Raw genomic sequence first — 13,362 nt, 5'->3', positions numbered from 1 at the left:
GTGTTATTTGTGGACCCCAGGAAGAGTAGCTGCTGCTTCTGCAAAAGCTAATGGGGATCCAAATACATAAACAAATAAACAAAACAGTAGTAGGTTAATTCACGTTTGATTAAAGCGTTAGCTAAGGGGTGGCACTCTGTCCCTACCAGTCATGTTACAGGCCAATTGTTCCTATCCGGTTCAAAAGGACCAGTGTTTATGTAAGGGTTTTGTACAATAACCATCTACAGTACGTTTTCATCTCACTCTAGCCACCCACCCAGAAGCTGAAGTAGTCGTCTCCCCAGGCGTTGCAGAACTGGGCTACAGTCTCCGGGGTAGGTGTGTTACCCAGGTCAGGGTTCTCACTGACAAACACCAGAGGGATTGAGGGGTCTGTACCCCTCAGATCCACCTTCAAGTCCGGCTTGAGAATTGGATCAATGTTGGTTGTTGGTCTGGGAACAGTGGTGACATTTAGTTTTAACTTCCCAGGTTTTTTTTCTCCATTTAAAGTTTGGGTGGACATTATGGCCTGTTCACATCATTCATTACCATCCACATAATAAAAAAACTGAGAAATTGAACAAAGTGAATTTATCCGCTCTGTGAATAAAGTAAGGAGAAAGAGTAAAATACGTCTATTTATAATTTACAATCAAACAAACCCATCAATGCATAGCAAAGTATTTCTTCCTTCCTTCCATCCGGTTTTTATTTTTTCATTTAGGTAATTATTTTACTGCCCTACATTTGGAGTTAAAATTCCTTAGAAGTTTGGATAGGGTTGGTTTCATAAGACAAGAGCATTTCCGGCAATATGAATTGTGTTTGAAGTAGAGAATAATAATTGAGTTAAAACAAAACAAGATAAAAAAACAAAGTGAATTTTCACCTCCCTGCTATAATTAAGTGAACCTTTCTATATTCCGACACACGCACGCACGAGCACAAACACATAAACACACACACACACACACACACACACACACACACACACACACACACACACACACACACACACACACACACACACACACACACACACACACACACACACACAGGAAATGGGAAAATGAGGATAGCTCCTTCTGTAATTTAAATATGGTGCTTGTATTCCCCATTCAAGCAGCTGTGGTGTCTGTAAAAGCATGCATTGCTTTTATTAACATTTGGGGATCCTCGTGGGGTGGAGAGCCCAATCAGCCCATATGTCTTGTAGAAAGGAATGGATGAGCAGGCAATCCTCTGATGACTGAAGTGGAGACAGGATAGGCTAAACCAGATCAGAGAGCCATCTGGACTAACAGTTACAATGCAATAACATTATTTAATCAGAGGAATATTTATCGTAAACAGCAACAAAATCAATCAAGTAAGAAAGAATAACAATCAAATGAGGTACAATGACTGCCAACTGACTGCTGATTGCTGATGTGAACAAAGGGACAATACATGGAGTCTGGTCTGAAGCTTTCATTAATATGTATAATTATGTCAAATACTACTGATAAATAAATGTTTCTGTCCTCTTAAATACATTTTCAAAACAAATAATAAAATACTAAAAAAGGAGCCCTCACCTACAGACACAGATAGGCTACTGTTGTTAGATCCACCACACTACACCAAATCAAATCAAATCAAATTGTATTTGTCACATGCGCCGAATACAACAGGTGTAGACCTTACAGTGAAACGCTTACTTACAAGCCCTTAACCAACAATGCAGTTTTAAGAAAAATAAGTGTTAAGTAAAAATAGATCACTAAAAACTAAAAAATACAAATAATTAAAGAGCAGCAGTAAAATAACAGTAGCGAGGCTATATACAGGGGGTAAATGTAAATGTAAATGTACCGGTACAGAGTCAATGTGCGGGGGCACAGGTTAGTCGAGGTAATTGAGGTAATATGTGCATGTAGATAGAGTTAAAGTGACTATGCATAGATAATAAACAGAAGAGGGGATGGGGGGGGGGGGTGGGGGGGGGTGGAATGCAAATAGTCCGGGTAGCCATTTCATTAGCTGTTCAGGAGTCTTATGGCTTGGGGGTAGAAGCTGTGACCCCAAGAACACCATCCCACTGTCAAACATTATGCTTTGGGGGTGTTTTTCTGCTAAGGGGACAGGACAACTTCACCGCATCAAAGGGACGATGGACGGGGCCATGTACCGTCAAATCTTGGGTGAGAACCTCCTTCCCTCAGCCAGGGCATTGAGAATGGGTCGTGGATGGGTATTCCAGCATGATAATGACCCAAAACACACGGCCAAGGCAACAAAGGAGTGGCTCAAGAAGAAGCACATTAAGGTCCTGGAGTGGCCTAGCCAGTCTCCAGACCTTAATCCCATAGAAAATCTGTGGAGGGAGCTGAAGGTTCGAGTTGCCAAACGTCAGCCTCGAAGCCTTAATGACTTGGAGAAGATCTGCAAAGAGGAGTGGGACAAAATCCTTCCTGAGATGTGTGCAAACCTGGTGGCCAACTACAAGAAACATCTGAACTCTGTGATTGCCAACAAGGGTTTTGCCACCAAGTACTAAGTCATGTTTTGCAGAGGGGTCAAATACTTATTTCCCCCATTAAAATGCGTTTTCTGGATTTTTTTGTTGTTATTCTGTCTCTCACTGTTCAAATAAACCTACCATTAAAATTATAGACTAATCATTCCTTTGTCAGTGGGCAAATGTACAAAATCAGCAGGGGATCAAATACTTTTTTCCCTCACTGTACAGGGGGTACCGGTACAGAGTCAATGTGCGGGGGCACAGGTTAGTCGAGGTAATTGAGGTAATATGTGCATGTAGATAGAGTTAAAGTGACTATGCATAGATAATAAACAGAGAGTAGCAGCAGCGTAAAAGAGGGGATGGGGGGGGGGGGGGAGAATGCAAATAGTCCGGGTAGCCATTTGATTAGCTGTTCAGTCTTATGGCTTGGGGGTAGAAGCTGTTAAGAAGCCTTTTGGATCTAGACTTGGCGCTCCGGGTACCGCTTGCCATGCGGTAGCAGAGAGAACAGTCTATGACTAGGGTGGCTGGAGTCTTTGACAATTTTTAGGGCCTTCCTCTGACACCGCCTGGTATAGAGGTCCTGGATGGCAGGAAACCTGGCCCCAGTGATGTACTGGGCCGTACACACTACCCTCTGTCAGAGGCCGAGCAGTTGCCATACCAGGCAGTGATGCAACCAGTCAGGATGCTCTCGATGGTACAGCTGTAGAACCTTTTGAGGATCTGAGGACCCATGCCAAATCTTTTCAGTCTCCTGAGGGGGAATAGGCTTTGTCGTGCCCTCTTCACGACTGTCTTGTTGTGTTTGGACCAAGATAGTTTGTTGGTGATGTGGACACCAAGGAACTTGAAGCTCTCAACCTACTCCACTACAGCCCCGTCGATGAGAATGGGGGCGTGCTCGGTCCTCTTTGTCCTGTAGTCCACAATCATCTGTTTGTCTTGATCACATTGAGGGAGAGGTTGTTATCCTGGCACCATACGGCCAGGTCTCTGACCTCCTCCCTATAGGCTGTCTCATCGTTGTCGGTGATCAGGCCTACCACTGTTGTGTCATCGGCTACTGTTGTTAGATCCACCACACTACACCAGACAGGCTACTGCTGTTAGATCCACCTCAATATACCAGACAGGCTACTGCTGTTAGATCCACCACACTACACCAGACAGGCTACTGCTGTTAGATCCACCACACTATACCATACAGGCTTCTGCTGCTAGATCCACCACACTACACCAAACAGTCTACTGCTGTTAGATCCACCACAATACACCATACAGGCTACTGCTGTTAGATCCACCACACTACACCAGACAGGCTACTGCTGTTAGATCCACCACACTATACCATACAGGCTTCTGCTGCTAGATCCACCACACTACACCAAACAGTCTACTGCTGTTAGATCCACCACAATACACCATACAGGCTACTGCTGTTAGATCCACCACACTACACCAGACAGGCTACTGCTGTTAGATCCACCACAATACACCAAACAGGCTATTGCTGTTAGATCCACCACACTACACCAGACAGGCTACTGCTGTTAGATCCACCACACTACACCATACAGGCTACTGCTGTTAGATCCACCACACTACACCAGACAGGCTACTGCTGTTAGATCCACCACACTATACCATACAGGCTTCTGCTGCTAGATCCACCACACTACACCAAACAGGCTACTGCTGTTAGATCCACCACAATACACCATACAGGCTACTGCTGTTAGATCCACCACACTACACCAGACAGGCTACTGCTGTTAGATCCACCACAATACACCAAACAGGCAATTGCTGTTAGATCCACCACACTACACCAAACAGGCTACTGCTGTTAGATCCACCACAATACACCATACAGGCATTAGCTGCTATGAGACGTCCATGAATCAGCAGCCCCAAACCTGCTCAGCTGCAGGTCCCGACAGAGATCATTGCTGGGCGGTCAGCTTTTTTCATGCTGCGGTTCAAGTTAAGTAGCCTACCTCTACTCTCCTAGTTGGGTGTATGTGTGGTCTCAATGAAATAGAGTAGGCTGCCAATGTATAGGCGGAGAATCATTTGGCAGTTATCTTTCCAATGAAATTAAATTAAATATGATTAGACAATAGTTTACTACAGTGTCTTTAAATAAATATTGTTAATGGAAAGAAGTGGAGGGTGCTCAACCAACGTGAGTTGAGGTGCAATCCATTTTTTTAATCATAATTGAAAAGGAAAAGGTGCAACGCCGGCATAGGCTACCCAGGGAGATCGTTCAAGATTGACATCGAAATTGGACGTCTATCCATGTCCTGAGGACGTCGGGAAATGCCTTCAAAACCGACCACTAGGGGCAACAGTAAGCGCTATTACATCAAGTAGGCTTGGGTTTTGTTAGGGGGTGGCGTATGGGCATAATCCCATGAGTCTGGATCAAAAGCTTTTGTGTTCAATCCCAGTTGTGGACACTGGTTTTACATTTTTGGTTTTAACCCTAACCCTAACCCAGGGTTCTTCAATTCCGGTCCTGGAGGGCCGAAACACTTCTGTTTTTTATTTCTACCTGGTAGTTAATTGCACTCACCTGGTGTCCCAGGTCTGAATTAGCCCTTGATTAGAAGGAGAGGATGAAAAACAGAGGTGTTTCGGCCCTCCAGGACCGGAATTGAAGAACCCTGCCTTAACCCTTACCTTAACCATTCAGAATGAGTCCCTAACCTTAACCCTTACCTTAACCATTCAGAATGAGTCCCTAACCTTAACCCTTACCTTAACCATTCAGAATGAGACCCTAACCTTAACCCTTACCTTAACCATTCAGAATGAGTCCCTATCCTTAACCCTTACCTTAACCATTCAGAATGAGTGCCTAACCTTAACCCTTACCTTAACCATTCAGAATGAGTCCCTATCCTTAACCCGTACTTTAACCATTCAGAATGAGTCCCTAACCTTAACCCTTACCTTAACCATTCAGAATGAATCCCTAACCTTAACCTTTACCTTAACCATTCAGAATGAGTCCCTAACCTTAACCCTTACCTTAACCATTCAGAATGAGTCCCTAACCTTAACCCTTACCTTAACCATTCAGAATGAGTCCCTATCCTTAACCCTTACCTTAACAATTCAGAATGAGTCCCTAACCTTTAACCCTTACCTTAACCATTCAGAATGAGTGCCTAACCTTAACCCTTACGTTAACCATTCACAATGAGTCCCTAACCTTAACCCTTACCTTAACCATTCAGAATGAGTGCCTAACCTTAACCCTTACCTTAACCATTCAGAATGAGTCCCTATCCTTAACCCTTACCTTAACCATTCAGAATGAGTCCCTAACCTTAACCCTTACCTTAACCATTCAGAATGAGTCCCTAACCTTAACCCTTACCTTAACCATTCAGAATGAGTCCCTATCCTTAACCCTTACCTTAACCATTCAGAATGAGTCCCTAACCTTAACCCTTACCTTAACCATTCAGAATGAGTCCCTATCCTTAACCCTTACTTTAACCATTCAGAATGAGTCCCTAACCTTAACCCTTACCTTAACCATTCAGAATGAATCCCTATCCATAACCCTTACCTTAACCATTCAGAATGAGTCCCTAACCTTAAGCCTTCCCTTAACCATTCAGAATGTGTCCCTAACATTAACCCTTAAGTTCTAAATTTGACATTTGGAGAAATGGAACGATACAGAGCAGCAGGAGGAACAAAAACACTTCTAAACTTGACCTTTGGAGAACGTGGATGAATGTCTAACATGCTGACCACACCACCCGTGTCGCGTGCGCGAGCGTTGCAAAATATATTTACACATACATGTTTTTCAATCATTGCACCCACACTGCTCGCGCGCGTCAACGAGCGTCTGCATAGCCAGGCGTTAAAATAGATCTTGGTTCTATTTGTGACGCTTGATGCGCTGGAAGTCCCATCTCTCCCATCTCCTCATTGGTTTTTAGGAGCATATACACACGTGGGTGATTGAAAGATGAACTGAGGTCCACACTCCAGTCCAGTTGGTGGTGGTATTGCACCTTAAAGTTGGTTGCCAACCGCCATATAAAGTCCAAAGAAGAAGAAGCCTGAAGGAGTAGAGATTACTAGAAACGAACTCGGTTTACCCTTTTATCTGTGAATTAATTGTCGGAGTAGAGGACCTTGTGTATTTCAGGTAAAATAACAACCCAATGTTTATATCCCAGGACAAATTAGCTAGCAACAGCAAGCTAGCTAGCTAAATTGCCATAAATGTTTAATGCTTTTCGACCTGTCCCCAAATTAATATAGTTGGTTCAGAGTTCGTTTTGATATTTCAACCTGCGTGTCTTGATCGCGTCTGGTGTTGGTGGACAAAATCAACATGCGCGCGATGGCACTCGTAACTGCAGTGAGACTGTGAGAGCTTGTTAGCATGTGGTCTCAATGAAATAGAGTAGGCTATAGCCTATGCATGGGCGGAAAAGCACGGGGCACTTATCTTTCCAAGGAAATGTGCTTCCTAAATATGATTAGGCTATAGTTTACTACATTGCTTAGAAAAAATATTGATCAGCCATATTTGTCTTTGTCTGAAAATCGTCCCACTCCTAAAACATAGCTCAAGAGAAAGTCTCTCCAACTCTGCTCTCTTCAAACTACGTCTAGCCTATTGGCTGATATAGCCCGGTAATACCGATAGCCTAATATAATGGGCCACGTGAGAATCTCTGGTAATTTAACCTATTTCTTCGGTTATTTTTGTGCATTTTTATATTGCCTATAGGGCGCAAAATTGCTGGGACCATGACTGGCAAGTGAGCTGTGTCACATACCCCTAAAATAACATTGCAGGACTGCGGTTGGGTTCGGGACCAGTTCTTGCGGTAGCAGGTGGAAGTCAGACAGAAAGCAAGAGGGTTTGGGCAGGTGCGATATATGAAAAGTTGTGTCTGCGGGTGGGAGCGGGATGAATAAATCAGTGCTGTGCAGACCTCGAGCCCTAGCCCTGCTACAGTTATACCTCATCAATCTGCATTTGTGACAGGTCAATTCCACTGTAGCAGAGTGATGATGAGACTAAGATGTTTCACATTAAAAAGTGAAATGATTACAAAGTTAAACAAACAATACAACTCTATGCACAATGACTACTTTTTTCAATTTCCACTGCAAATTTTACAAAAACACATTTCCTTGAAGAACAGTGCAGATGCAAAGATGGGTAACAGAATGACAGTTTGTGCTGTTTGTGCCATCCTTCTGTTACCAAACTTTGCATCTGCACTGCTTTAAAAAAATGAATGTTTAATACATTTTAAAGTGAAATATCGGAGTCTCAGCATTATTATCATGGAATTGCCCAACACTTCAACTGAGATTCATGAAACATGGCTAGCTATGAATTCTGTAGACACAACCCCATTAAGGCATTGACAGCAACTGTAACCTAGAACCACATGTCTAGCCGTGATGCTGATTTTCATTCACCATCGATCTCTGATCTTAAAGTCAGTATATATGTGGACCACAGGAAGAGTAGCTGCTGCTATTGCAACACTAAGGCCACTGGCTTCTATGATGGTATCATTTTATTTAGACATTGAAAGGCACAATTTAATAGGCTGAGCTGAGCTGGGCTCAGAGAATATCTGAGAAAGAGAGGATTTTGACAGTGTCACGCCCTGATTTGTTGAGTCAGGGTGTGTATTTTCTGTGTCGTGCTATGTTGATTGTCTATGGTTAGATCTAGTATGTGTATATCTATGTTGGCCTGTGTGGTTCCCAATCAGAGGCAGCTGTTGCTCGTTGTCTCTGATTGGGGACCATACTTTGGCAGCCTTTTGGCACCTGTTAGTTGTGGGATCTTGTTCCGTAAAGGTATGTTGTTTGTATGCTACCTTGGACTTCACGTTTCGTTTGTTGTTTTTGTCGTGTGTTTATTCGCTTAATAAACATGTATGCTTATCACGCTGCACCTTGGTCCGTCCAGTCTATAAACGATCATGACAGACAGGTCTAGATAAACACATTCCCATGGGACTCTGCTGAGAAAACTATAGTCCTGTACTGTATACCTCATCCTTGGCTCAAGCATTTAGGAGATTGAATGGTTCTCTAGCTGTTAGTCCTTCAGTCTAGCCAAATGCTGTATTTAACCTATGTATCCATATTCATCAGACTGCAGACTGTGCTTAACTTCACGTGCTGTACAACCTTGTCCTTGAGAAAAAAAAATGCATCTAAAAGATTAAAAAGCTATAACAAAACAAGAGCACAGGCAGCATTACAAAGTACTTTACTGACTTCACTATGAATCAACTGAGCCAGCCAGTGCATTCTGACACAGATGCACCAGAGACAGTTAGTTCTAACTCTTCTCTCTGGTGGTTCTGAAACACATCCCCCCCCCCCCCCCCCCCCCCACTCCTCTCTCCCCTCCTCTCCTTTCCTCTCCGTTGTCCCCAAACCCCTCATAAACCCATTAGAAGCTCTTCCCATTGGAAGTCCCCATCAGCAAAACACACACTCACACACACACTGTGCTGTGCACACACACACAAAGCGACACATTACACTACACTGCACACACACGCTCACACACACACACACACTACTCACAGAGCCTGATTTCCCCAATCTCTCTCCTGTCCAAATTATGTGCTGCTGCTGCTCAATTCCACAGAGTCCCAATTTATCTGCCTTCAACAGCAATTAGGGGGCTTCCACATGGGTGGAGGGGGACTGTATGGCTCAGTTGGTATAGCATGGTGCTTGCATCACCAGGATTATGGGTTCAATTCCTGGGGCCACCCATACGTAAAATGTATGCACGCACGACTGGATAAAAGCGTCTGTTAAATGGCATTCAGTATATTATTATATTCTATACTACTGGGAGTCAGAGACTAACCTCACTCTTACCTTCCCCCGTTCATGTGCTCTTCTGTCGTCCCCTAACCAACCCCTGAAGTCCTTTGTAGTGTTCATTAGGAGTGTGTTTAGTCCAGCACGTTGCTTTTATATAATCATCTTTTCTTCTGTCAATAATAGCAGCACGGAATGGGATGGTGACAGAGGATATGTTTCCTCTGACAGCTGCTAGTTAGGGAAGAAGACCTGTGGATTGCTGGAGTAGGGGGTCAGGGATGGGCATTTTAACTGAGCCCAGCATGGAGCCTTGTGGTACACCACAGGTGGTTAACAAAGGTGATGGTTGATCAAACTGTCAGTCGATGAGTCCTTCAAGGCCCTGTGTTTTCCTGATCACTACAGTGATAATGTACGGTGTTGAAGGATACAAGTAGAGAATTGAATTAATTATGTAGCCTTTCTCCCTTCGTGGTGACTGAAGAATGGTGATTTTCGGTACAGGTGTCAACAAATTGTCTGCACATTGCAATGCCTACCCATTGAGTATATACCTTCTAGTTGTTATGGACTGTGCACCATCCTGCACAACCCTTTACACAGCACATTTTGAAATCATTATTTTGGACAAATTCATTTGCGGAGAAATAAGACGTGTTTTCACACAATAAAGTGAGGTATCCAAACAAGTTGAGAAGGGAGATGTTTACTCATAAAGGACAAAGATACACCCAGCAAGGAGATATTTGGGGCCAATTTCCTTTCTTTCCCTGACAGCACTGTTTGTTGACAGGCAACTTCCTCTGGCCAGCAGCAGATTTTTTTTCTGTTTGTAAATAAACACAAACCGTTTTTTGGGGAAATCAAATGTCAGTTGGGGAGTGTTGCCTGGCGATGACCCCCCCCCCCCACCAGCAGTGGGAGCCATGGAAATGGCTGTGCGTGTGACGGATGTGGCTTGTAATACACCTGGCACACACAACCTGCTCAGGCTGCCTGACGGTAACTAAGAGAGATGGCAGGCTGTTTAAAATGTCCCCAAACCCCAGGCGGTTAGACTGTCACTATGCGTTTGATAGGGACATGCAATATCACGGTGACCTATAAATGCAACTGATCAGGGAGGGAAGGAGGGACGAAGAGGAATGAGAGGGAATCGTGCCCGGCTTAAACTGTGCAGTCACTGAAAATATTTGATACTTACCGAGCACTCAGAGGATTGTACAGGAGTGGAATGTGTTTAATGTATAAATGTATCCATTAAAGTGTTTGTCAGCAGAACGTACAGTACAAGGCAAATTGGAGGTCATTATTACTAAGCATTGACAAAAGTAGCTCTGGGGTTATCTGTTTAGCACAACATTTCCTATGTAAGCAGAGGTACGATTTGTCCCTCGTCATTTAGCTAAATGTGCATTCTGCAGAATGTGGACAAACATACAAATACAGAAATATTCGACCTTTTTATATAGTCACAATAATATCATGTTCATGAGAACTATATTGGACACGTATAGTATACAGCACAGAGAAGACACAGACAAGCATGCCTGATGACTTCTGCAGATGCACATCAGAGCCACAGATTCCACAGATCCAACCTTGGAAGGCAAAGCACCCCACGGTCCCTAATTGTCATGCAAAGGTAGTTCCGTTGGTAAGCAGCACATTGGCGTGCAACAATATTATCTCTGCAGTGGGTCTAGCCTGCCGATTCCTCTTACCCTGTTATCAAATTAGTCAGCTGGACGTCAAACACTCACCAAGCTATAGCCGCTCATTTAATTACATTCCCCACCAGCACCTGTTTCCAGCTAATGCCTCTCAGGCATACAGAGAACACCGCTCAAACTTGTCCTCCTCTTTAAAACCATACAGGGAAGGATGGGTTTTTCTGCTTTTTTTCTTACACTGACAAATGGGAGTTTCGTTTTCCTTAAGGCCCAACAAACCTCTGCTGTGCTTTCTCCTAAGCCAGACTCAGATCTATTTGAGTAGATAAAACTAATCAATTTTACAAGATCTACCATTGTGTGAAAATGGCTCAGAGGCAAATACTTCCTTCATATATTTTCGATAAAACATCACACAGATACAGTAGCGGGGAGGGAGTCTACTGTTAAGTCCGCCGGTATCAAGAGGCGGCTCATTCTTCTGCCTCTCATAGAGAACATTCTGTAACGATTCCAAATGCTCTAGCGTTCTCAAGAGTGCCTACATTTAATCAGAACAATCTCAGTGGGGAAGGGGAATCAATTAATCATTATGTAACAGCCATATTCCATTCCCTTTATAGACCCATATAATATCAGAGACTTTCAAACTGGTCTATCAGAATGTCAGTAACAGTGCATCTGCATAGCTGCTGGACATAGAACTGTTATGTTCACATAACTGCAATGAAATGTGCCGTAGCAAAACTATACTCTTCCACTCACAGTTGTTGTTATGAATACAAAAGACGGCATCATGTCGGGGACAGTGACACAAAAAGGATCCCATCATTGTCAAAGCATGACTGGACTACTCTCTTCTATACAGTATGTCTACCATCTGAATACAGGTAATATCCTCATGTTCATACCTGTTAAGGGTCAGGTGTGTTTCCTTTTAACCTTGTCTTACCTGGCATGGACCAGGTCCCCACACAGCACCATGAACTTGGGCCGGCAGCACAGCTTGTTGACGGCCTCCACAGCCTGCTGGGTCAGCTGGACCTCTTCGGCCCACTCGTCCCCTCCCCGTCACGGTCCCCCTCCCTCCAGGCCTTCATCAGAGCAAGCTGGGGGTCTGCAGCCTGGATGAAGCAGAATGGAACTCTCCATTCCTTCTGCTCTTCTGGGAAGGTAGGAGAAGAGGAGAACAGGGGAGAGAGTCATGCCAGAGACATTGGATAAAAGATACACTCAACATACGTTGTTTGACACCCAATCTCTCCTCTGTTCATGAAAGTAATGCCGGAGTGATAGTCCTAATAGCAGTATTCTTCCAAAATGGTCCTGTAGACCCACAGGGGATTTTGTTCTAGCCCTTACTAGTCAATTAATCATCAAGCCCTTGAATCATTTAATCTGGTATGTTAGTACTGTCTGTAACAAACAGCCTACACACCCTGTGGGTGGGTCCAGGACCAGCACTGGAGAAGAATACTGATGTAACAGTTATTATCATAGTCGTGTTTCCTCTCTCAATAAAGAAAAAGGTAAATTAATTAGGCCTAACAGAACTATGGATATTGATGCGTGCATGGCAAAGTGTTTTAAATAATCTGGACATTACATAACGGGATCCATAACCTACAATAATCTCTCTCAAATATTCAGAAAAAAAGGCATTTGCTTTTCACAGAGATAGGCAGGCATGCTGCGCCGCCAGTGAGTAGCAGTCGGGAGTACCTAAGACGGATCTAACATCGTTTTTAATGGATTGCCCTTATTGCATGAAAATGGCCAGCAGAAACAGACATCCGCTGTCTGTACAATGTGTTAAGAGGAAAGAAAAACAAATGATCTCTCTAGTCTGGTAAGCATTACTCATTCTGTTCTAGAACTCAAAAAGCTATACGCTGGGTATACATACATAGGACTACACACACACACACACACATACACACACACACACACACACACACAGTACAGTACACAGTGCCTTGCAAAAGTATTCATCCCCCTTGGCGTTTTTCCTATTTTGTTGCATTACAACCTGTAATTTAAATTGATTTTTATTTGGATTTCATGTAATGGACATACACAAAATAGTCCAAATTGGTGAATTTAAATGAAAAAAAATAACTTGTTTAAAATAAATAATAAATAATGGAAATGTGCCACGTGCATACAGTGGGGAAAAAAAGTATTTAGTCAGCCACCAATTGTGCAAGTTCTCCCACTTAAAAAGATGAGAGAGGCCTGTAATTTTCATCATAGGTACACGTCAACTATGACAGACAAATTGAGGAAAAAAAAACCTGAAAATCACATTGTAGGATTTTTAATGAATTTATTTGCAAATTATGG

General features: G+C 43.3%; 1 protein-coding gene across 1 annotated transcript in view; it reads right to left on the bottom strand.

Annotated features, from left to right (window-relative positions):
* Positions 1–12,517, bottom strand: part of cpped1 (calcineurin-like phosphoesterase domain containing 1) — a gene marked incomplete at both ends in the record, with an annotated part of 46,055 nt that extends 33,538 nt beyond the window's left edge. Inside the window, 4 exon segments of the mRNA XM_084141477.1 lie at positions 260–437; positions 11,972–12,089; positions 12,092–12,184; positions 12,433–12,517. Of these exon segments, the coding sequence (XP_083997603.1) occupies positions 260–437; positions 11,972–12,089; positions 12,092–12,184; positions 12,433–12,517 (474 nt within the window).
* Between the last annotated feature and the right edge of the window lie 845 nt (positions 12,518–13,362).

This window comes from Coregonus lavaretus (assembly GCF_964263955.1).
Source record: "Coregonus lavaretus genome assembly, chromosome: 25".
Taxonomy (NCBI): domain Eukaryota; kingdom Metazoa; phylum Chordata; class Actinopteri; order Salmoniformes; family Salmonidae; genus Coregonus; species Coregonus lavaretus.
The sequence above is the reverse complement of the archived record's forward strand: the minus strand, read 5'-3'. Positions and strand labels throughout refer to the sequence as shown.